Here is a 26,483-nt window from a genome sequence, read left to right on the forward strand (position 1 = left end):
AGGAGAATACAAATAATTTAAAATTCCTGGTGCATGCATTAAAATGACCTTCCCATTTAGATTTAATATTCTATTGGTTCCAACCCCAAAATTAGAAAGTGAGAAGTGAAATGTGGACAAACTCAAAAATATCTTCCTTTAAAGACAAATGTCAAGGAAAACTCGAACTTTTCTATATAACGATAGCACAATGACTTTCAAAGTTCCATATTGAAGCTCCCACACACAGCAAACTTGATGGTCCTAAACTGATGTGCCTTCAAAAGTTCAAGGGTTGAAACAAAAAACAGTTTTGCTTATAGAGCCTCAAAAAGCCTTAAACTGCTTTAACCGCCTAAGGACAGATTATGCCTAGGAAAAATTTGCAGGGTCTCCAAATCCAGGTTGGTATATGCATGTCAGTGATCAATGTGGTTTTTGAGGAATAAATACATTCTTTGCAAGCAGCTGAAAAGCAATTATGCTAAGAAAGACAGAGAAACTTTTTACTTGACTATTATCAAAGACAAATAGCCTAGATGGCATAGGATTTTGCATAGTCACTTTTTTTTTGTTTTAATTTAGAATAAAAAGACCAAAAGGGTTGGAAACAGGATTTTCAAATAAAAAATGGACAGACTTACTGGTACATGCCATGGAAGGTGGGTCCTGTTCAGCTCGAAAGTAACCCTTTTCACACTGACAGACAGAAGTTGCTTCCATGTAGGTTAAACTGTGTGGAGGACATTTAGAACACTTTGTGTTGCCAGCAAATGCTTTATAGAATCCTGGTCTGCAAGCTGTGAACATAGGAAAAATAATATTTTTTATTATCGCTTATTTTATTTGTATGTGTACAACATATTTTAACTTATACGCACTTTGGATGTCAGAGTTCAGTTCACACATACACAGAAAAGTCAATACATGCTAATATTAATGAATGAAATTAGTAATTTAAAATAAGTTACCCAATGGGGACTTCATATTTTAGCTGAGGTTGCTACTTTTAAAAGGCATACTTGAAACAAAAATATGCAAAATAACAGTGCTTACCAATGTATGGGAATGCCCACATTAAGGGAGACAATTGTGTAGCTCTGGGAGATGGCATTAAATAACATTGAATCACACCCTTTAAAATTGATTTCCATTCCATTTCTCCCTCAGCTCTTCTGAGTATTTAAGGAGAAAGTCCCAGGGTAGTGTGGGTATATCTTTAACATCTTCCTTACAGGCTAAATATTTTTTGAACAAAATGAGAGCTGGCCTTAGACTCAGATTGTAGCAGGACATAGCTATAGTTTGATAACACTGCTTCATTTTTATCAAGATCATTTTTTATTTTTCTGTGGCAAACAATTTTCTATTTATTATATTGAAATAAATTCATTTAAAAATTTAATTTTAAAAGTGGGTAGACAAAATATCAAGTAAATAAGGTATATTTGTTACGCACATATGACAAAAATCATGAAAACTGTAGGCTAATGACTAAATTTTTACAAAACATAGTGAAAATGAAATGTAAGTGACTAAAGTTATGCTATCAAATGTTTCACTGAACCTCATTTTCTATTCACGTAAATCCATGTTGTCATTTTCACTGAACATTTTCATAGGAATGGAAGTCCTACAAAAAAGGATCCTATGATAAGCTACACATCCGGGGTCCTGAATGGTGGGGGGTTTAATTGTTTCTAGTCTCAAAGAAATGACTGATGGCCACTTTCTAAATTAAAACTGTTATACAAAATAAAAGAAGTGTAATTTTCCAGTGACAAATATTATGTTAAAAAATATTTTAACAAGCTATGTATTTTAACTCAACACATTTTCACAAAATGTTCTGTGTAAAAATAAACAAGAATCTTAATTTAACAATAATGAATCTATGAGTAAGGCTTCTGCTTATATATTCAGGAAGGAAAAAAAATATTTGAAATCTGATACATATTTTATATTTAGAGCACATTCCAATTAAAACTAGCCACATTTCAAGCATGCAGTAACCTCATGTGGCTGGCTAGTGGCTACCGTATTGGATAGTGCAGTTTTGAACACAGAAATCTGTTCATTACATCTCCTTGTATAAAAATCTTTGATGACTTCCCATCATCTTTACATTAAAGTTTAAAATACTTACCTTGGATTACAAGTTTACCCATGGCTTGCCTACAGTTCACCCATGGCTTCACCCTGCCTACAGTTCCAACCACATCGGATAAAGCTGCTTCCCTCTCAGACTCCCTCTGTTAAGGCTTTGCCCTTCTACTGTCTATTCTCAACTCAGCAGGCAGTGATCTTAGAAAATACATCAGATCATTTTATCACTGGGCTCTGGGCCTTCCAATGGCTTTCCACTCTCCTAGAGTAAATCCAACTGCCCTATTAATTGCCTACCACGCATTGCATGATTTTGCTCCCCATCCATTCCCTGTGACCCTGCTTTGCATCTTTTACCTCTTTTTTTGTATCAAGCAGTCTGCTCCAGCCACACTGGTATCCTTCAGAATCTTGGGCATCCAAAGCATTCTCCTGCCATTGGGCCTTTAGTACTTGCTCTTATCCAGCTGTCTGTATGGTTTTCTACCTCCCTTACATCAGGTCTTTTTTCAAACATTACCGTATTAATAAAGCCTTCCCCGATTCCCCTTTTTATATTGCAACTCCTGCTACATCCTACCCGAGTAATCCATATTACCCTCCATTCTTATTCCTGTCTTCAAAGAACTTAACAACATCTGACACTCGATATGTTTAATTTTTTAAGCCATTTCCCCTTAAAATGTATGCTCTATGAGGGTAGAGATTTTTTTTTTGTCTGTTTTGTTTACTGAAGTGTTTCCAGGGCCTAGAACAGTATCAGGCATTACTTGGCCCTCAATGAGTATTTGGTAAATGAATGAATGAATGAACGAATTGCTGAGGGACTCCATTAATTTCTGAGTTTACTCTGCTCTTTGTTCTGCTTTGAGCCTTTTCCTCTGTTGAACAATCTCTTCTCTCTATCCCCACCCTACGACCCACTCATCTTGCTGACTCCTAGTCAACTTTCAAGTCTCACTTCTTTTAGAAAGCTCTACCTGGTTTTCCCTGGTGGCACAGTGGTTGGGAGTCCACCTGCCGATGTAGGGGACGTGGGTTTGTGCCCTGGTCCGGGAGGATCCCACATGTTGCAGAGCGGCTGGGCCCATGAGCCATGGCCGCTGAGCCTGTGCATCCGGACCCTGTGCTCCACAACGGGAGAGGCCACAACAGTGAGAGGCCCGCGTACCGCAAAAAAAAAAAAAAAAAAGAAAGAAAGCTCTACCTGACTCCCTAGACTAGTTTCTCTAAGCACCTGTGACTTTTCCATGTTAGTAATCCCTTGGCAGTTATTTGTTTAATGGCTGTAAGTGCCACAAGGACAGTTTGGCACAGTGCTTGTCATAAAGTCGGTGCTTGGTACTTATTTGTTTTATTGAATTGGACAGCATGTGAGTACTCTGCTAATTAAATTCCTGCAGAAGATAATGCGTGTCTACTCAGTGCATGTTCTGATCATGGCATAATTCATCTCACTACAAATTTATAGATTTTTTTTGGCTTGTTGCATTACTCTAAGTAAGGGATGGAAGCAGGTAGTAAAAATCTTGAAACTGATTCAACTACAACTCAAGAATGATTATTTTAATATTCCAATTGAAACAAAATCTCTCCAATTAAAATTACTATCCATGTGAATTTTTTTTTTTTTTTTTTGCCTACTGAACTACAAATACAAATTGGATATTGTTGCAGCAACTCTCAAGTCTATCCCTGATTTCAAATGCTTGTTAACTCAAAATTGCCCTTGAAAACCTTAAAATTTTGAACTTATAAAATATATTTGGATTCTTAAATTACTACCTTATTTTAATATTAGGGTTTAGTCTACAATTTCATTTAAACATTAATGATGATGCTGTTAAAATGTTAGAAAACCACTGTTGTAGGCAGTAACATTCTTCTTATATAGCACACATTAATGGTATACAGCATGCACTTCTGTTTTTAGCCTGAATCATATTATACAACTACTTGATCATGTTATCACCTCAACTTCTTGTAACTGCCACAAGCCAGACACGGGCCTTACCATTCTTACATCTACAATGCATTAGCATATTTTGAGTATATATTTAAGCTTTTATAAATGCCTGAAAAGTTGAATGAGTGAATAAATAAGTGATTAATTCACTAATGTCTAATATGAGATTACTATAATTGTAAATAGACTGAGCATGCTGTATATCTTTTAGTTAGTACTTTTAGGTTTTGTTTGTATTTGTTAAAAATGGGATATCAGTCCCTACATCTTGAGAACTTTTAAATTACCTTCTTGTACATCCCTTCTTTCTCTACCACTTCCTTATTTCTCTGTTTATAGGGTATGTGAACTTCATTTCCAAAAAACAAACCACCCAAAATAAGAATGTTTCCCAACATATATCAATACTGCACATGGAAAGTAAAATATTATCTGATTCAGTGGTTTCTAATGTTTTCTTTTAGAAGGAGCTATTCAGATATCGACTTTCAGATTAAACCTTCATTTTAGTACCTCTCAATTTCTCTATATTTCTATATTCAAAACATTCATGACTATATATATACATATATATATATGAGATCATAACATGTATGTTCTTTTTGTATGAACATTTACTTTAAAATGTCATTTAGAAATCTGGCTTATTACCACCTTTTCTTCCTTCTTTCCTCTTCAAATATCATTTTCCTAAAATGTCGACACACCGCTGTGTAGATATATGTTTACATATTTATGAACAGAAGGATTTAATGTTATTGATTTTTCAATATTGAGATAATATCAATAAACTTTAGATTGTTTTCATCAATTATCAATTATAACATGGAAATCTCTCCAGGTCAGTGGTTGTAGTTAAGTCACTGTGATATATTTGTAGTATATGTGTCAACAATCTCCCAGTTGGAAGAAATACTTTATAAACTATGCTGCAGTAAACATCCCCATGATGATACTTATATTTCAGTTCCCAAGAGTAGGCACTCTGGGCCAGGGTATGTTTATTATTTGTTTTAACATGTATTTCCATGTTACATTCCTAAACATTTCTAAAACACACAATAATGTAAGTGAGCACCCTAATCTTTCACCCTGCTAATCCCTATAATTAATGTTAGTCACTCTTTTACCTTTTGACAATATGTGGAGTTAAATATTATTACTTTAATTGAAGTTTCCTAATTGCCACTAACGCTCCACATTTTTTTTCTTATTTTTATTGGTCATTTGTTTATACTTTTCTATGAATTGCCTTTTATATCTTTTGTTCTTTTTCTATTGGTTGCTTATCTTCTATTAATTTATTGGGTTGGCCAAAAAGTTCATTCAGGTTTTTCCATAACATCTTACAGAAAAACCTGAATGAAATTTTTGGCCAACCCAATATAAGTGCTATTTATTAGCAATATTAATTTTATATTTGTCATTTTTGTTATATATATTTTTGTATCAATTTTCTAATAACGTGCATAAAAGTCACATTCACAATAGCATAAAAAACAGTAAAATACTTAGGCATAAATTTAATCAAGGAAGTGAAAGACCTGTACAAAGAAAACTACAATATTTTGATAAAGAAATTGAAGAGAATACAAAACAATGGAAAGATACCCCATGTTCATGGATTGGAAGAATTAATATTGTTAAAATGTCCACACTATGTGAAAGCAACTAAAGATTCAATGCAATTCCTATCAAAATTCCAATGGCATTTTTCACAGAAATATAAAAAACAATCCTAAAATTTATGGAATCACAAAAGACCCCAACAGTCAAAGCAATTCTGAGAAAGAATAACAATGCTAGAGGCATCACACTTCCTGATTTCAAACTATACTACAAAGTTATATGAATGGAAACAGTATGGTACCAGCATAAAAATACACACATAGGCCACTAGAACAGAATAGAGGGCTCCAAAATAAACTCCTACATAAACAATCAAATATATAGGTCAAGGGAGCTAAAAATACTCAATGGCAAAAGGATAGTCTCTTCAATAAATGATGTATAACAACATACAGAAAAGTGAACTTGGACTTGACCAGACACCACTCACAAAAATTAACTCAAAATGAATTAGAAACTTAAACATAAAACCTGAAACTGTAAAACTTCTAGAAGAAAACATAGTGGAAAAGCTCCTTGATATAGGTCTTGGCAATGATTTTTTTAGAATATGACAGCAAAAGCACCAGCAACGAAAGCAAAAATAAACAGTGGGACTACATAAAACTAAAGAGCTTCAGCACAGCCAAAAAACAATAAAAATAATGAAAAGGCAACCTATAGAATGGGGCAAAATATTTGCAAACCATATATCTGATATATCTGATAAATATAAAATATATAAAGAACTCACACAACTCAATAACAACAACAGCAACAACAATCAAAAACATACAGTTAAATAAAAAATAGAGGAACTGAACAGACATTTCTTTAAAGAAGACAAATGTCCAACAGGTACATGAATGCTCAATATCACTAGTCATCAGGGAAATGTAAATGAAAACCACAAGGATATATCACCTCACGAGTGTTAGAATGGCAGTTATCAAGAAGACAAGAGATACATGATGGCTAGGATGTAAAGAAAAGGGAACCCTTGTGTACTGCTTGTGGGAATGCAAGTTGGTGCAGCCAATATGGAAAACTGTATGGATGTTCCTCGGAAAATTAAAAATAGAGCTACCATGTAACCCAGCAATCTGTTTCTGGGTATACATCCAAAGGAAATAAAAACAGGATATGAAAAAGTTATCTACACTTCCATGTCCATTACAGCATTATTCTCAATAGCCAAGATATGGAAAAAATCTGTGTGCATCAACAGATGAATGGATAAAGAAGATCTACAGTGATTCTACATTTTAGTTGAAAGTGATGCTACCACTTTGGGGGACTATTTGGCAGTATCTACTATAGAGGAACATACACATATCTTCTGACAATTCCATTCCTTGGCATTTACCCAACAGAACAGTACAAAGTGAAAGTAGCTTCTCTTCCTACAGGCAGTCATACCAAGTTCCATTGCTAAGTGAGCTGCCACTTCTTCATTTGATTTTCATTTTCTGCAATTTTGTTGACATGTTGACCTTTCTCACGTGATGTATTTTCTTCTCCCTTACTTTGCCCTTGTTAGTGTAAACCTTCTATATTCTCTTACTCATTTTGGTGAAGTTTCCTGAGGAAATGGAGTTAAATCTATATGTTCAATCAACTATGTTTAAAGAATTTTAGACTTTACTAAATTTCTAATCATATAATTGGAGTGAGTATATTTAATTGAGAATAAGAAAATTACAAACAAATTATTTATGATATATATGAAATGATTTTTAAATTTTCTGGTGTCATGTACTTATAATAAAAGTAGCAAGAATGCTAGAAAAATAAATACAGGGCTTCTCTGGTGGGGCAGTGGTTAAGAATCTGCCTGTCAATGCAGGGGACACAGGTTTGAGCCCTAGTCTGGGAAGATCCCACATGCCGCGGAGCAACTAAGCCTGCGCTCTACAGCCCGCGAGCCACAACTACTGAAGCCCGCATGCCACAACTACTGAAGCCCGCATGCCTAGAGCCCGTGCTGCGCAACAAAAGAAGCCACCGCAATGAGAAGCCTGTGCACCACAACGAAGAGTAGCTCCTGCTTGCCACAACTAGAAGATGCCCGCACGCAGGAATGAAGACACGACGCAGCCAAAAATAATAAATAAATAAAATTAAATAAAAAGAAAAACAAATACAATGTAATTTGGTAGTGGGGATCTATAAAATGTAAAATATATAAATATTTTCATCAAATTACATAATAAATAATCTAAGTTAAAACAGTTTTCTATTTCAAAAAATACATTTATGATTTGAGGAACTTTAAGTGGTTGCCTAAAATAATGATAAAAGATGGGTTATACATTAAAAAGTACAAAGTAGTTTTTATAGAAAAGCATGTATTAAAGGCACATACATGAGTATAGTTATTGAAATACCACAAATATTAATGAAGTACATATCTTGCCATATAATTTCCCCTATCAATGTTTGTAATTTCATTGTCCTCAGAAAATTAAAGTCTCTGGGTATTGACTGGAATACAGTTGGAAAGTATTTTTATACACACACACACACACACACACACACACACACACAGATTTATGTCTGCTAAAACAAAATCAAGAAATGTGTGACCTGTTCTACACATACTTTATTTTAAAAATTGAATTGTTAGGCTATATACTGCTAGCAATGTTTTTTTAAGTTTCTCTTTATTATCAGAGAACTTTAAGACAAAGGACCATGATAAATCCCAGTTGTTATATCAGGCTGTGCAGTTCTCATCAGCTGATGAAATACTGAACCGTGTGTTGTCTGACAGGAACTGATATTAATATAATTGTCTGCTTTTCCCTCATAGATGCTCAACAGTCTGTAAGTTTAGATAAACCTGAATGACTTATCAGTAAAATATGTGATGTGCATCATTTCTCAAAACATTAGAACTCAGGAAATTTAATAAACTGGGATAGGCAGTATCATTACTGTTTCCCTAGATATTGTTCTACAATTATAGAAATTAAAATGTGCTGTCATGTAAGTAGAGAAGGCAGAGAAGATTGGAGAATTGAAAAATAAAAAGGAAAAAACCCTAAAACTTAAGGGTAAATAAGTATAAATATTTTCTTTTTTCAGAAAAACCTATTAATAACTTACCAAAGGAAAATCTCAAGGCCAAATACAAGTTTATTAATAACAAACTGTGGATTGTGCTTCAAAATATTCAACCTAATTTTCCTTGCAGGGGAGCTACTATGAAGTCCTCATGAAGGTAATGTATATAAAAGTGTCCTGTTATGAATTCTAATTTCTTACTTCCACCAGAGAAATGTTAAAGTAGACTTTCTCTTGAATAAGCAAATTAAAAAAAAAAAATCAGACCTACCTACAAAAATATACTGTAGGTTACATGACTTTCATCCTAAAGAATCAGAGGAAAGGACTCCGAAAAGTATGGAATACCACATCCTTTTTCACCTGTTTATCTGTTAACTCTGGGCACAATACCCCCTATCTGAGGACTCTGAAAAGTAAGTAGAAGCAGGCATACTGGAAAATACCAAAATTTGTAGTACTACCTAGCTGGCAACGAATTTGCCATCCTTCCCTCCCTCCCACTTTCCTCTTTTCCCCAGTGCTTGGGGCTGGAGCCTGGACTGAATGGACTGGAAACCTGGAAATGGCCACCAGGTCACAGTCAGAGCTCTAGCTCACTTTAGCTCTGGAAGTGGGAAATGGAATTCCTAATGCTCAGGAGAGAATGTGGAAATCCCTTCTCTCTTTTTTTGTTTCTTTCTTTCTCTCTCTCTCTCTCTTTTTTTTTTTCTCCTGTTCTCTCATGCCCAACCCTCAAGTAATCATGCGGTAGACTGGTGGTGGTGGTCAGTAATGGGAGCCCACAGGAGCCAAAACTCTCAAGAAATAAAAAACTTCCTCTTCCTTCACTGAAGCTGTGGTTCTGAGAGGGTAGAGTCCCACTGCATTTCTTTTTCTCTCTGTCCTCCTCTCACTTGGTCCTGGATGTAGATCCAGTTGCAGAAGTGCACAGCAGAGTGGAACAAATAAAGCCCCAGCTGTCTTTCTAGACAAAGGACCTTAAAGAGGAGTCATAGAGATTCGGAAAGTACTGGGAAGAATATGGAGAGACAGGAGCTCAGGAAAGCAATTCCACACACTTGTTTATAAACTCCTGGGCTTGCTCCCAAACTGCACATCCTTGGAACTGATTCTATTTAACATATCAAAGACTTTGATAACTGAACCAAAAGACTACCACCCAGGTCTCAGACAAACAGTTTTAAATTTTTGGTTAGGTAAAAGAGAGGACACCAACCTAGAAGATATATACTGTTTTTTGTTTGTTTGTTTTCTTACTATGTGACACAAAAACTTATAAACAGGGATATATACTGGCAAACCCAGGTAAGTTGCCATTAACAAGCATAAAGTGGATCTACTAGATCTTAGTTTTACCTTCCACCATTTTTTCTCATTCACAGATTCATGATTTATAGGTTAAAGATAATTTTCAAAAAGTGCTTTTATCAGAGAGATGGACAAGTGTCAACAACAGAGCATTACTTGGAATATAATGTCAGAAATACTTTAGGAGTCTGAGGCTGGTGACATGCAAAATTAAAATTCTAAAGGTGTCTCTAGTGTGAGAGTAAGGTCAGTGTTTTTATTCTGAGGTTAAGATAGGGTATGGAGACCAAAGGTTTATATTAGCAGTTTTTAGGATTAGACACCTTTTTCATTTTTATTACCAGTTTGAATATAATCTGGTAATAATAATGGCACAACATAAAAAGCTACCATATTTTTTTCTAAAAATACAGATCACTTTTTAACTGTTCTATCATTCATTTCCTAATGCTATTTTTGTTAACTTTGGTGCTCCTAGGTATATTTTAGTCAACCAAACTTAAGCCTGCATTAATACTACTTCCTTCCTATTTAACAGTCCTTTTAAAAAGTGTGCTTGTTGAGTTTATTATATTTTCAGGTATTTTGAAATGAGATGCTATTTAACTTTTGAGGCCCTCATCAGAGATTCTTATTCCTATTTCACTATTTTTTCTAGACATCCAGTAATGACAGTTTCCAACTTTGTCTTTCATTATTCCTTTTTTGCATATTCCTTAAGTCAGAGTAAATTTACTTTTCCGAATAAGTAAAACCATTGCCAAAGAGAAAACACCCCTTGATTCACTGTACTATGTATTAGTAATAACACCTACAGCAAAACCATTTATAATCATTGAGCATTCGGAATGAGTCAGATGCTGTGCAAAGCACTTTCTCTACAGTTTTTTAGTTATTCTTACAAAAATTAGCTACAAAGGATATGGCCTTTGGAACTAGATTACATGGCTTTGAGCTCTGCTTCTGTATTTTACTAACCCTTCACTTCAGGCAACTTATTTTTCTGTGCATCATTTTTCTCATCTGTAAAATGGTGCACCTAACTGAGAGCTTGTTGTGAGGATTTAATTAATTAATACATGTAAAGTGATCAGAAGCGTGCCTAGCATATTATTATGAAGATGAGGAAACTGAAGTTAAGCGATATAAAGTAAATTTCTATGACAGATTGCGTTTTCCAAAAATGGCTCCAACAGTATTTCCCACCCTACACTGGCTTCTACGTCTCATAGATACTCTTTCCCATAGAGAGCTCAGGTTTATATTCCCTCCTCTTAATCTGGGTGTGTTTGTAATTACAGTGAGTTCCTTTGGAATGGTTACTTTTAGAAGCTAGTCACCAGGCCAAGGGGAAGCTCAAGCAGCCATGAAGAGGCCCAGGTGGAGAACTTAGGCCTTTGGTGCATGGCTGTGGCTGAGCTCCCAGCTGACAGCCATCACCACCCTGTCAGCCAGGTAAGTGAGCTACCTGGGATGTAGATTCTCCAGGCCCTAGTGAAGCTGCCCCCAAGTTTGGGGGGCACTTTCTTATGTAGATCTGAGAACCTGGAACACTTGCTGAAGGTCATATGGTAGAAGAGCCAAAAATTAAGGCTTAGCTCCATTCCTATCCATAATCTGAGTTCTCACCATAGAGTAAGTTAGGTACCCATCGTATTTGGAACAGCATGCCTACTTTGTTATCTAGAGCAGTGAAGGATTGAACCACAACTTTTAAAGGACAACTGGTGATGGTATTTGGATTATAAATAACTGTTGTAATGAAAAAATACTCTTTTGTGGGATTTAATTGACAGAGATAGCTTTAACTGATAGTTTCTTGTTCTCTTAGAAACTCTTCTTTTGTGTAAGAAGCAAAATAAATATAATTTTATTCAGACCATTAGAAATAAAAATGTATTCCACAACACTTACTTCATAAAAAATGTTTTATGTATATATATCCCCTCATTTTATGGAAAAAGTAAGCAAGACATTTTATCTTCCAACGTAGAATTGAAGAATAGACTCATCATAAAATGGCTTGTGTGCATGATTTCAACATTTTGACCAAACTCACTCATCACTGCTCAAAGTCTCATATACTCTGACACCTCAGTAAAGTTTGACAACCATATCTTCTGCTGGCTTAGCAAGAAACTTACAATCCATTCTTTAATCTGACAATTGTGAATGTCCTGCTGTCATGTATTCACGGGCCTAGCCGCTCCGTGGCATGTGGGATATTCCCGGACCGGGGCATGAACCCGTGTCCCCTGCATCGGCAGGCGGACTCTCAACAACTGCACCACCAGGGAAGCCCTGTAAAATTTTTAATCAAAGTATAGTTCACTTAAAACATATTAGTTTCAGGTTTACAACATGGTGATTAGATATTTTTATAGATTATACTCCATATAAAGTTAAATATTGGCCATATTGACTGTACTGTACATTACATCATTGTATTTTATTTTATACCTAGAATTTTGTACCCCTTAATCCCCTTCCCTTACTTTTCCTGTTCTCCCTTTCCTCCCCCAACTGGTAACCACTAGTTTGTTCTCTGTATCTGTGAGCGTGTTTCTGTTTTGTTATATACATTTATTGGTTTTATTTTTTAGATTCCACATATAAGTGAAAACATACAATATTTGTCTTTCAATCTCTGACTTCTTTCACTAAGCATAATACTTTCAAGGTCCATACATGTTGTTGCAAATGGCAAAATTTCATTCTTTTTAATGGCTGAGTAATATTCCAATATATATCGACCACATCTTCTTTATCCACTCACCTATGGACGGGCACTTAGGTTGCTTCCATATCTTGGCAATCATAAATAATGTTGCTATGAATACTGGGGTAGATATATCATTTCAAATTAATGTTTACATTTTCTTCAGATATATACCAAGGACTAGAATTACTGGACCATATGGTAGTACTATTTTTAATTTTTGAGGAATTCCATAGTGTCTATGCCAATTTACATTTCCACAAACAATGTACTCCATACCCTTGCCAACACTTGTTATTTCTTGTCTTTTAGACAACAGCCATTCTGACAGGTGTAAGTTGATGTCTCATTGTGATTTGATTTGCATTTCCCTAATGATTAATGATGTTGAGCATCTCTTCATGTGCCTGTTGGCCATCTGTATGCCTTCTTTGGAAAAATGTCTATTTAGGTCCTCTGCCTATTTTTCAACTGGGTTTTTGAGTAGTACACATTTTGTATATATTTTGTATATTAACCCCTTAACAGACATATTTGCAAATATCTTCTCTCATTCAGTATGTTGTCTTTTTATTTTGTTGATGGTTTCCTTCACTTTACAAAAGCTTCTTAGTTTGAATAGCAGAATAACTGAGGCAGAAGAATGGATAAGTGACCTGGAAGATAAAATAGTGGAAATAACTACTGCAGATCAGAATAAAGAAAAAAGAATGAGAAGAATTGAGGAGAGTCTCAGAGACCTCTGGGACAACATTAAACACACCAACATTCAAATTATAGGGGTTCCAGAGGAAGAAGAGAAAAACAAAAGGGACTGAGAAAATATTTGAAGAGATTATAGTTGAAAACTTCCCTAATATGGGAAAGGAAATAATCAAGTCCAGGAAGCACAGAGAGTCCCATACAGGATAAATCCAAGGATAGACATGCCAAGACACATATTAATCAAACTATCAAAAATTAAATACAAAGAAAAAACATTAAAAGCACTGAGGGAAAGACAACAAATAACATACAAGGGAATCCCCATAAGGTTAACAGCTGATCTTTAAGCAGAAACTCTGCAAGCCACAACAGAGTAGCAGGACATATTTAAAGTGATGAAAGGGAAAAACCTACAACCAAGATTACTCTACCCAGCAAGGATCTCATTAAGGTTTGACAGAGAAATAATAAACCTTTACAGACAAGCAAAAGCTAAGAGAATTCAGCACCACCAAACCAGCTTTAAAACAAGTGCTAAAGGAACTTCTCTAGGCAGGAAGCACAAGAGAAGGAAAAGAGCTACAAAAACAAACCCGAAACAATTAAGAAAATGGTAATAGGAACATACATATTGATAATTACCATAAATGTAAATGGAAAAAATGCTCCAATCAAAAAACACAGACTGGCTGAATGGATACAAAAACAAGACCCATATATATGCTGTCTACAAGAGACCCACTTCAGACCTAGGGACACATACAGACTGAAAGTGAGGGAATGGAAAAAGATATTCCACGCAAATGGAAATGAAAGGAAAGCTCGAGTAGCAATTCTCATATCAGACAAAATAGACTTTAAAACAAAGACTATTATAAGAGACAAAGAAGGACACTACATAATGATCAAGGGATTAATCCAAGAAGAAGATGTAACAATTGTAAATATTTATGTATCCAACATAGGAGCACCTCAATACATAAGGCAAATGCTAACAGCCATAACGGGAAATTGACAGTAACACAATCATAGTAGGGGACTTTAACACCCCACTTTCACCAATGGACAGATCATCCAAAATGAAAATAAATAAGGAAACACAAGCTTTAAATGATACATTAAACAAGATGGATTTAATTGATATTTATAGGACATTCCACCCAAAAACAATAGAATACAGTTTCTTCTCAACTGCTCATGGAACATTCTCCAGGATAGATCATATCTTGGGTCACAAATCAAGCCTTGGTAAATTTAAGAAAATTTAAGAAAAGTTGTATCAAGTGTCTTTTCTGACCACAACGCTTTGAGAATAGATATCAATTACAGGAAAAAAATCTGTAAAAAATACAAACACATGGAGGCTAAACAATACACTACTTAATAACCAGGAGATCACTGAAGAAATCAAAGAGAAAATCAAAAAATACCTAGAAACAAATGACAATGAAAACACAACGACCCAAAACCTATGGGTTGTAGCAAAAGCAGTTCCAAGAGGGAAGTTTATAGCAATACAATCCTACCCTTTGCTGATGACAAGATACTATACATAGGGAATCCTAAAAATATTACCAGAAAGCTACTAGAGCTAATCAGTGAATTTGGTAAAGCAGCAGGATACAAAATCAATGCACAGAAATCTCTTGCATTCCTATACACTAATGATGAAAAATCTGAAAGTGAAATTAAGAAAACACTCCCATTTACCATTGCAACAAAAAGAATAAAATACCTAGGAATAAACCTACCTAAGGAGACAAAAGACCTGTGTGCAGAAAACTATAAGACACTGATGAAAGAAATTAAAGATGATACAAATAGATGGAGAGATATACCATGTTCTTGGATTGGAAGAATCGACATCGTGAAAATGATTATACTACTACAGAAAGCAATCTACAGATTCAATGCAATCCCTATCAAACTACTACTGGCATTTTCCACAGAACTAGAACAAAATATTTCACAATTTGTATGGAAACACAGAAGACCCCAAATAGCCAAAGCAATCTTGAGAAAGAAAAATGGAGTTGGAGGAATCAGGCTCCATGAATTCAGACCATACTACAAAGCTACAATAATCAAGACGGTATGGTACTGGCACAAAAACAGAAATATAGATCAATGGAACAGGATAGAAAGCCCAGAGATAAACCCACGCACCTATGGTCAACTTATCTTTGATAAAGGAGGCAAGAATATACAATGGAGAAAAGACAGCTTCTTCAATAAGTGGTGTTGGGAAAACTGGACAGCTACACATAAAAGAATGAAATTAGAACACTCCCTAACATCATACAAAAAAATAAACTCAAAATGGATTAAAGACCTAAATATAAGGCCAGACACTATAAAACTCTTAGGGGAAAACATAGGCAGAACACTCTATGACATAAATCACAGTAAGATCCTTTTTGACCCACTTCCCAAAGAACTGGAAATAAAAATAAAAATAAACAAATGGGACCTATTGAAACTCAAAAGCTTTAGCACAGCAAAGGATACCATAAAAAAGACGAAAAGACAACCCTCAGAATGGTAGAAACTACTTGCAAATGAAGCAACTGACAAAGGATTAAACTCCAAAATTTACAAGCAGCTCATGCAGCTCAAATTCAAAAAACCAAACAGCCCAATCCAAAAATGGGCAGAAGACCTAAATAGACATTTCTCCAAAGAAGATATACAGATTTCCAACACATGAAAGAATGTTCAACATCATTAATCATTAGAGAAATGCAAATCAAAACTACAATGAGATATCATCTCACACCAATCAGAATGGCCATCATCAAAAATCTACAAACAATAAATGTTGGACAGGGTGTGGAGAAAAGTGAGCCCTCTTGCACTGTTGGTGGGAATGTAAATTGATACTGCCACTATGGCAAACAGTATGGATGTTCCTTAGAAAACTAAAAATAGAACTACCATATGACCCAGCAATCCCACTACTGGGCATATACCCTGAGAAAACCATAATTCAAAAAGAGTCATGTACCACAATGTTCATTGCAGCTCTACTTACAATAGCCAGGACATAGAAACAACCTATGTGTCCAACGACAGATGAATGGATAAAGAAGATGTGGCACATATATACAATGGAATATTACTCAGCCATAAAAGGAAACGAAATTGAGTTATTTGTAGTGAGGTGGATGGACCTAGAGTCTGTCATATAGAGTGGAGTAAGATAGAAAGAGAAAAACAAATACCATATGCTAACACATATATATGGAATCTAAAAAAAAAAAAAAAAAAAAAGGTCATGAAGAACCTAGCGTCAAGACGGGAATAAAGATGCAGAGCTACTAGAGAATGGACTTGAGGACATTAGGAGGGTGAAGGGTAAGCTGGGGCAAAGTGAGACAGTGGCATGGACATATATACACTACCATATGTAAAATAGATAGCTAGTGGGAAGCAGCCGCATAGCACAGAGAGATCAGCTCAGTGCTTTGTAATCACCTAGAGGGGTGGGATAGGGAGAATGGGAGGGAGGGAGATGCAAGAGGAAAGAGATATAGGGATATATGTATATGTAAAGCTGATTCACTTTGTTATAAAGCAGAAACTAAAACACCATTGTAAAGCAATTATACTCCAGTAAAGATGACAAAGGAAAAAGAAAAAGCTTCCTAGTTTGATTAGGTCCCATTTGTTTATTTTTGCTTCTGTTTCTTTTGCCTAAGAAGACAGATCCAAGAAAAAAAAATGTTGCTTAGACCAATGCCAAAGAGCATACTGCATGTGTTTTCTTTTAGGAGTTTTATGGCTTCAGTATCACATTCAGGTCTTTAATCCATTTTGAGTTTAATTTTGTATATGGTGTGAGAAAATGTTCTAATTTCATTCTTATATATGTAGCTATTCAGTTTTCCCAACATCACTTATTGAAAAGACTGTCTTTTCCCCCATTGTATATACTTGCCTCCATTGTCATAGATTAAATGACTATAGGTGCATGGGTTTATTTCTGGGCTCTCTATTCTGTTCCGTTGAGCTATGGGTCTGTTTCTCTGTTAGTACCATGTTGTTTTGACTACTGTAGCTTTGTCAGACAGTCTGAAATCTGGGTGGGTAATACCTCCAGTTTTGTTCTTTTTTTCTCCAGACTGCTTTGGCTATTTGGTGTCCTTTGCAGTTCTGTACAAACCTTAGCATTCTTTGTTTTAGTGGTCTGAAAAATGTCATGGGTATTTTGATAAGAATTACATTAAATCTCTAGATTGCTTTAGGTGATATGGATATTTTAAGAATACTAATTTTTCCAATCCACGAACATGGCATATCTTTCCATTTACTTGTGTTGTCTTCAGTTTTCTTCATCAATGTCTTCTAGTTTTCAGAGTAAAGGTCTTTCACCTCCTTGGTTAAATTTATTCCTAGGTATTTTATTCTTTTTGATGAGTTGTAAATGGGATTGTTTTCTTGATTTCTCTTTTAAATAGTTCATTTTTAGTATGTAGAAATGCAACAGACTTCTGTATATTAATTTTGTATGCTGCAACTTTACAGAATTCACTAATTAGTTCTAATAGTGTTTTGGTGGAGTCTTTAGAGTTTTCTATATATGGTATCATGTCATCCACAAATAGTGACAATTTTACTTCTTCCCTTCTAATTTGGATACCTTTTATTTCTTCTTTCTTTCTTTCTTTCCTTTCTTCCTTCCTTCCTCTATCTCTCTCTTTCTCTCTGATTGCTGTTGCTAAAATTTCAAACACTATGTTCAATAGAAATGGTGAGAGTGGGCATCCTTGTCTTGTTTGTGATCTTAGAGGAAAATCTTTCAGCTTTTCACTCTTTGGTGTGATGTTAGCTGTAGGTTTTCCATAAATGGCCTTTATGATGTTCAGATATGTTACCTCTATACCAAGTTTGTTGAGGATTTTTACCATGAATGGATACTGAATTTTATTAAATGATTTTTCTGCATCTATTGAGATGATCATGTGATTTTTACTCTTCATTCTGTTAATGTGGCATATCATGCTGATTTGTGTATATGGAACTATGCTTGCACCTCTGCGATAAATCCCACTTGATCATGGTGTATAATTCTTTTTATGTGTTGTTGAATTCAGTTTACTAATATTTTATTGAGGATTTTTGCATCTGTGTTCATCAAGGATAGTGGCCTGTAATTTTCTGTTTTTGAAGTGTATTTGTCTGGTTTTGGTGTCAGGGTAGTGGTGGCCTTGTGAAATGACTTCAATATTTTGGAATACCTTGACAAGGATAGGTATTAACTGTTCTTTAAATATTTTGTAGAACTCCCCTGTGAACTCATGAGGTCCTGGAATTTGTTTGTAGGGAGTTTTTTGATTACTGATTCACTTGCAATACTAGTAATCAATCTGTTCAAATTTGTAGTTTTTTCTGATTCAGTCTTGGAAGACTGTATGTTTCTAGGAATTTATCCATTTCCTCTAGGTTGTCCAATTTTTTGGTGTATAACTGTTTGTAATACTCTTTTATAATTGTATTTCTGCAATATTGGTTGTAATTCCTCCTGTTTCATTTCTAACTTCCTATCTCTTTTTTTCCTTCATGATCCTGGATAAAGGTTTATCAATTTTATTTATATTTTAAAACAAACAGTTTTTGGTTTCATTGATCTTCTCTACTGTGTTTTTGTCTCTATTTTATTTATTTCCACTCAAAAAATAATTTCCACTCTGACCTTTATTATTTCCTTCCTTTTGCTGACTTTGGGCTTTGTTTGTTCTTTATCTAATTCTTTTAGATAGTAATTTATGTTTTTCATTTGAGCTTTTTCTTATTTTTTGAGGTAGGCCTGTATCACTATAAACTTCCTTCTTAGAACTGCTTTCGCTGCATTCCATAGATTTTGGAAAGCTGCATTTTATTTTGATTTGTCTCAAGGTATCTTCTGATTTCCTCTTTGATTTTTTTGTTGACCCACTGTTCTTTTAGTAGCAAATTGTTTAGTCTCTACATGTTTCTGTTTTTTCTACTTGTAATTGATTTCTAGTTTCATACCTTCGTGGCCTGAAAAGATGCTTGATATATTTTCTATACTGTTAATTTGTTGAGCATTGTTTTGTCACCTAGCATGTGATCTATCCTGGAAAATGTTCCATATTCACTGGAAAAGAATGTTTACTCTGCTATTTTTGGATGGAATGTCCTGTAGGTATCTACTAACCTAATGTGTCACTTAAGGTCACTATTTCCTTACTGATTCTCTGGATGATCTATCCATTGACATAAGTGGGGTGTTAAAGTTCCCTACTATTATTGTATTACTGTCAATTTCTCCCTCTATGTCTGTTAATATTTGCTTTCTATATTTAGGTGCTCATATATTAGGTACATATATGTTTAGAATATTATATCCTTTTATCATATTGACCCCTTTATCATTATATAGTGCTTTTTTTTGTCTTTTATTACAGAGTTTGTTTTAAAGTCTACTCTGTCAGATAAAGTATATCTTTATGTTTAACTTTTCCATTTTAATTATGATATGTTTTGCTGTGGTTCTCTTTGAATTCATCTTATTTGGGACTCTCTGTACTTCCTGTACCTGGATATCTGTTTCCTTCTTCAAGTTAGGGAAGTGTTCAGCCATGTTTTTATCAAATACATTTTCTACCTTTTTCTCTCACTATTCTCCTTCTGGGACCCCTACAATGTGAATGTTAGTAAGCCTGATGTTGTCCCAGAGGCCCCTTAAGCTATCCTCATTAATTTTTTTTTCTTTTTGCTGTTCTGATTGAGTGATTTCTACTATTCTATCTTCCAGATCACTTATGCCTTCTGTATCACCCAATATGCTGTTAATTCCTTCTAGTATATTTTTCATTTCACTTACTGTATTCTTTAGCCCTGACTGGTTCTTTTTTATATTTTCTAGTTCTTTGTTGAATGTCTTAGTCTGTTCATCTAGTCTTTTCCTGAGTTGTTAGCATTTTCATTATTATTATTTTGAACTCTTTATCAGGTAAATTATTTATCTCTTTTCCATTAGGGCTTTTTCCTGGTGTTTTATCTTCTTTCGTTTGAAAAATATTTCTCTGTCTGTGTGTGCCCAGTGCCTTTGATAGAAGAGCTGCATCTGAAGTGAGCACAGGCTGAATTTTCTCCCAGAGTGCACTGGCAGCCACTGCCATGCTGAGAAGGGCTGGAGTCAAAGTGGCTAAAGCTGGGGCTAGTGCTAGACTGGGATTTTCCTAGGCTCAGTGGTGGTGGTTGCCCTATCAAGGGTGGGGCAGCGGGCCTGAGGGGCTGGAGCAGGAGGCCTGAAGAAGTTGGGCTTCTCCCCTAGGTGACAGCAGTCTCCACCTTGGTTAGGGGTGTGGTCAGTGCCTGAGGCTACACTTATGAACTAGCTCAGCTCCTTCTGTGGTGTGTGCATATATATGGGTAATGGCAGTCTTCGCCTTAGGTGGGAGTGATGCTTTGGCAGAAGGGGCTGGATAAAGAGCTGGGGGGGCATGCTGGGGTGGTCTTTGCAGGCTGGCCAGAGCACCAGGCAGTTCTCAATTTGCTGCCTCTGTACTGGGACTGGGAGCAACGAAGCCTGTGCATGTGCTCTTCAAGAGCAGAGTCTTGGTTTCTTACTGCCCTCCAGTAAGCCCCATTGGTTTTCAAACCAGTTAAGGGGACTTGAACCCCAGGGCTGGGGCCCCTAATGTGTGGCTCAAAACCCTTGCCCCCTAGGGAGGATGAATCCCTGAACCTGTGATATCCCCCTCCTCTTCTCCGTCACCCACTAGGGGTGCAGGCCTCCACTAGATGGCTTCCCAGTCCCTTCTACTAGACTCTGTGTGTTTTTTTTCTTTACAGCCTTGGTTGTAGAAGAGCTGTTCTGCTAATCTTCAGGTTATTCTCAGTGAGAGTCATAAAACCATCGGTGATCATTAGTTAAATTCATTTCACCTGTAACCCACTTCAGTAATCAAGCATTTTAATTGTTGCTACAAAAGATGTGCAAATCCTCCAAGTGACACAGCATAAACTATAAGATGTTTGCCTAAGTTGTTTTCCAGGAACTTGGAGTCCACTGTGTCTAGTTCAGCCTGAGCTGGTTAAGACTGGATACGACCACCAACCCTTCAACTGGGCATGCATGAGTATTCTTTTGAATATGCAGAGGCCTGGGGCTTAGCTATGCCTGCACAGAACAGTGATTATCACACTTTTTTTCAAACACCTTTCCCCACATTTCCCATGCCTCAGACCTCCTAGCTTCTTTATTCTTTTTTTTTTTTAAGATTTTTTCTTAATGTGGACTTTTTTTTTTAAGTCTTTATTGAATTTGTTACAATATTGCTTCTGTCTATGTTTTGGTGTTTTGGTTTTTTGGTCACGAGGCATGTGGGATCTTAGCTCCTGACCAGGGATCGAACCCACACCCCCAGTACTGGAAGGCAAAGTCCCAACCACTGGACCACCAGGGAAGTTCCGCTTCTTTATTCTTTATCCCATATACCTTGAGCCCCTTCCCTTCAGGAAGGTGGATTTGAGACCAGTTCTCCCATCTCCTCACTTGGCTGTCTTGAGAACAAACACTCTTTTTGGGGCAAACCTCATTGTCCCAGCATTTTGGCTTGCTGTGCACTGGTCAAAACGAACCTGGTTTGGTAATAGTTGCTCTATATATAGTTGTAGTTTTGATGTTTGTGGGGGGAGGTGAGCTCAGGTTCTTCCCACTCTGTGATCTTGATCTCTGCCTCTATTTCCATGTTTGTACGTTGAATAACAACCAATGATGTACTAAACAGTAGTTTATTTATCACCTTTCTATTAATATTTTAAAATAACTTACCAAAACCTTGGTTTACATTTCATTGAAATGTTCTGTACATACTGAATTGAATTACAATGAAACAGCATCTTCTGTCTAGTACAAGTGGAGTACCTACATTGATCCAGCATGGTTTGGATATGACAGATGCTTATGGATCACAACGGCACATTCAAGGGTGAAATGTTGTATGCAGCAACAGCAGACACTCAAGATTCATAACGTCCAATGCAATGCTTGCAACAGCTCTATATGGCTGTGTGATCAGCAGAAACTAGGACATGCAGGTTTTACAGATGTGATGTGTCTGATCAGAATATGGCCTCTTGATTTGGCTCATATCTAGTTCCACACATGTAGAACCATTCCATATATTAATGCTGTTGGCCAGAGCCTGAATTTCCCAATGACTATTTATACCCAGGCAGATCATCTGTAAACTGGTGCCTGGACAATCCAATTTTCATGACAAGCAGGCGTTCCTCTGTAAAACCAGTTATAGCATTTCATGAACCCGTAATAAGTGTTTCTATTGAAAAACCAGGAACCACACAGGCAATTTTCTATTACAGAGCTATAAATCCCAGTAACCAGAAGCTGTGTATCTACAAAATTTTGTGTAGTAGATTTGTATAAATCTTTTTGTGTAAATCTTCTGTATATGTATGTATAAATATTTTAAACACAGTGCAGCAATTCTTAGCAGACCTTCCTTTATGCAACTCCAAACTCTAATTAATCTACTTTATACATTTGCATATCAGATTTTCTTAAACTGGGACATTCTCTAGATACTAAGGTCAAAGGAGCTATTGTTGATTGCATTATCAACATACACCAATTTGTCTCTCCTCTCTTTTCCAAGTGCATATTGCACGTGCCTCCATTATAGCAGGTATTTGATTGTTTTGCAGTGGTTTGATGGTTCTATGACCAATTCAAAAATGTGTGAGTACTTGTGAGAAGAAAATATATCTGTTAAAATTCTCATCCTCTAATACAGTGCTTAGTACATATTAGGTGCTCAATAAATATTTGTTAAATAAACAACTGATTAAATCAGTGGCCTTTGATATTCTTTGACTTATAAAACCAGAATTTTAATATTCAGTTAATATTACTAAATTATAAGTATACTGATACAGCTTCTTTAAAGCGGCAGGAATACTTGCAAAAGATACCTGATTTTAACATAATACTTTATTATATCTGTTTTCAAAGAAATAGCATATTTAGCACTATTTAGAAAATTAATCCTAAATTTTAATATGTGCTTTTATTTTGAAGCCTGCGATACTCAGCTTCCATGTTTGACTGAACATTTTAATTTGAATGTATATGTAATTTTCCTTTATTGCACCTTTACAAACAGGAGAATTAATATAAAAATAACAGTGCTATTGCAAAAATCATTTAGCTGATACTGAATTTTCAAGTACAATCACCTTTGATTATTCTCAAGTGGAGCAACTCTGGTAAGTGTATAACTGACTACAGGTACTACTCACTCAGCATATAACAGAAAAGTCAGGAGTACAGGTTGTAGAAAACCCAGTCTCTGAAGAGGTTATGAGTATACACTTCAAGTTATATGATAATATTAGACACTATGTGATTAAATACATCATGAATGGTACAGATAATAAATGCCTCGAGTTTCAAGAGGAAACACATTAATGTCAGGTGGAGTAGCTAAAACTGGCCTAGAGATGTGGCATTAAGGACATTTTCTATGGAAAGGTAGACTAAGATGAAGAATGAAAGAAAAAAGATCTGGAAATGAAAATGAGTATCACAAGTTCCTAAATATGGAGAGGAAGCCAAATTGGATAAAATGAAGAATTGACAGTGGAAAGAAGAGAGATATAAAGTAGTTAATGGGGAATGGTTATCAAAAGTCTTACATGACAGTTTAAAGAAGTTTATATTAACACTAAAGGACACAGAAGTATTTGAACAAAGGAACACAAGTTTATTTAAACTGGAGTCTTCTGACAGTGCACCAAATGTATTAAAGCAATGTGAGACAGGAAGTGAGAGGACCAGGTGGGAGACTAAGAAATATTTAACTACTAAACATGGGTGGCAGCAGTGAAAAGAGGAAAGCGTGATATTGTGAAGAGAAATGATTTTAAAAATAGTGTGGGGCTTCCCTGGTGGTGCAGTGGTTGAGAGTCCGCCTGCCGATGCAGGGGACGCGGGTTCGTGCCCTGGTCCGGGAGGATCCCACATGCCGTGGAGCGGCTGGGCCCATGAGCCATGGCCGCTGAGCCTGCGCGTCTGGAGCCTGTGCTCCGCGGTGGGAGAGGCCACAACAGTAAGAGGCCCGCATATCGCAAAAAAAAAAAAAAAAAAATAGTGTGGCCAAAGAACAACGTAGAGATTAAGTACAATTTAAACATATTTATTAAATATATTTAATACACTTAATGATGTTGACTATCATTGTGGATAAAATTTGGGGCTTTTGCCATAGAAATCTTATATTCAAATCCTATTGCTTGAAATATATTGCCTTAGGTAAGTTATTTAACCATTGTAAGTCTGAATTTACTCATCTGTAAAACGGAGATGAGAACAGACCTAACTGTTGGGATGATGTGCAATATAATTTATATAATGTGTTTAGTTGTTTCCTACCTCATTATAAGCAATGGATAAAGACTAGATCCATAAGTTTTAAGGTCAGTCATTCCACAAAAATTTACAATGCCCAAGAAAGAAACTCCTATTCCCAAAATAGTCAGGAAATCAGCTGTAGTGGTTAAACCAAATATCCCAGTCATGTATATCATAAATGAATTGCCATTTTCCGACAAACAGAATTAAAAATGCATAGTACAATACTATAATTACACTTAATAAAATATATTCTTACATATCAAAAGCACTTGAGAATTTAACAAACATGTTTAAGTTTTGCAATGTCTGACAGTATCCAACTATTTATACTCAGTATTTTTTAACTTTTATGTTCCCTCATAATAAAGCGAAACAAATGAAACAACATTAAAGAAAACAAGGAGAAAGAAGTCTTTACACATTTTCTAACTCAGTGGAATAAAAGTTGTTGCTTGAGACAAGTGAATTTAATTTTGTTGTAACATTATTTATTGATTGATGTAAGTGCAAGATGTATAACAATTATATGTAATTGCCCAATTTTTATGTGTACTTTTAAGAAAAATCTAAGCCTGTTAGATAGATCTTTAACATATCCACCAAACATTTCTCCCCTTCTCTTCCTATCCTGTAGGAAGATCATATCTTCCAATCAGTTCATCTTAAAGATCAGTAGGGAAAACATTCCTCTTGCAAGTGAATCCTCTTGAATCGTATTCCAGACTGGATTACCTCAACAAACATACGATTGTTTATTCAGTTCATTCAATCAACTCTGCTGAGTGCACAAAAAGTCTTTACTTTATAAATGGTTTTTATTTCTTCACAGTTCCTTCCTATGGGATTTGAGTGTCTTTTCTTTTTCTCATCATGATGGAGAATACTTTATCATAGGAATCCAGGAGTTATTTCGCTATGTTAAATTCTTAAAGAAAGAATAAAGGTCTTCCTTTACCATGCTAGGATATAATGCAGCATTTATGGGCAGAGATCCTAGTGTCAGACACCCTGGATTCAAATCTTGATCCACCCACTTATTAACTTTGTGACCTCAGAAAAGTTAGTTAATTTCTCTGTATCTCATTTTCTCATCTATGAAATAGTTGCAAAAACAGCACTTAGCTTGTAGAGGAATCTTGAGAATTAATTGAGTTACTATTTCTAAAGCACTTAGTATCTGGCCCATGGTAGGTGCTATGTAATGATTCCCTTAAACATGATATTATCTAAAATAAATAAAGTCAACTTTTCTTGGGGAAACAAAAACATGATATTATCTAACTAAGTGATGTACTTTACATTTTTGAAGCCTAAAACCTAAGAAATCGTACTATTTGGAGAATTATAGCTATCTAATACTTAGGCAAATATTTCATAATTTCACTATTTCTTAAATAAAACTGTATTACTTTTCATATGGATAAAATTTACTCTTTTCAACATTCTAGACTCTTTTCAAGGTTTAAAATATTCTGTCATTTAGTGAAAAAAATTTATAACACACAGTTGTATACACTTTTATCATGCCTCTCTCAAATCATTTTTCCAAAGCCAAACACTAGGAGAGATTATGAAATGTTTAAGGCGTTAGTGATTACAGAGATGATCCTTTTTTTTTC

The 26,483-nt window shown here is 35.4% G+C and overlaps 1 protein-coding gene across 1 annotated transcript in view; it reads right to left on the reverse strand.

The window, feature by feature from the left end:
• Window positions 1-26,483, reverse strand: part of EPHA6 (EPH receptor A6) — an 863,031-nt gene that overhangs the window by 516,060 nt on the left and 320,488 nt on the right. The window contains exon 4 of the mRNA XM_032630346.1: window positions 624-779. Coding sequence (XP_032486237.1) covers window positions 624-779 — 156 coding nt within the window. The remainder of the gene's footprint in view (window positions 1-623; window positions 780-26,483) is intronic.

This window comes from Phocoena sinus, chromosome 4 (genome assembly GCF_008692025.1).
Source record: "Phocoena sinus isolate mPhoSin1 chromosome 4, mPhoSin1.pri, whole genome shotgun sequence".
In the NCBI taxonomy this organism is placed as follows: Eukaryota; Metazoa; Chordata; class Mammalia; order Artiodactyla; family Phocoenidae; genus Phocoena; species Phocoena sinus.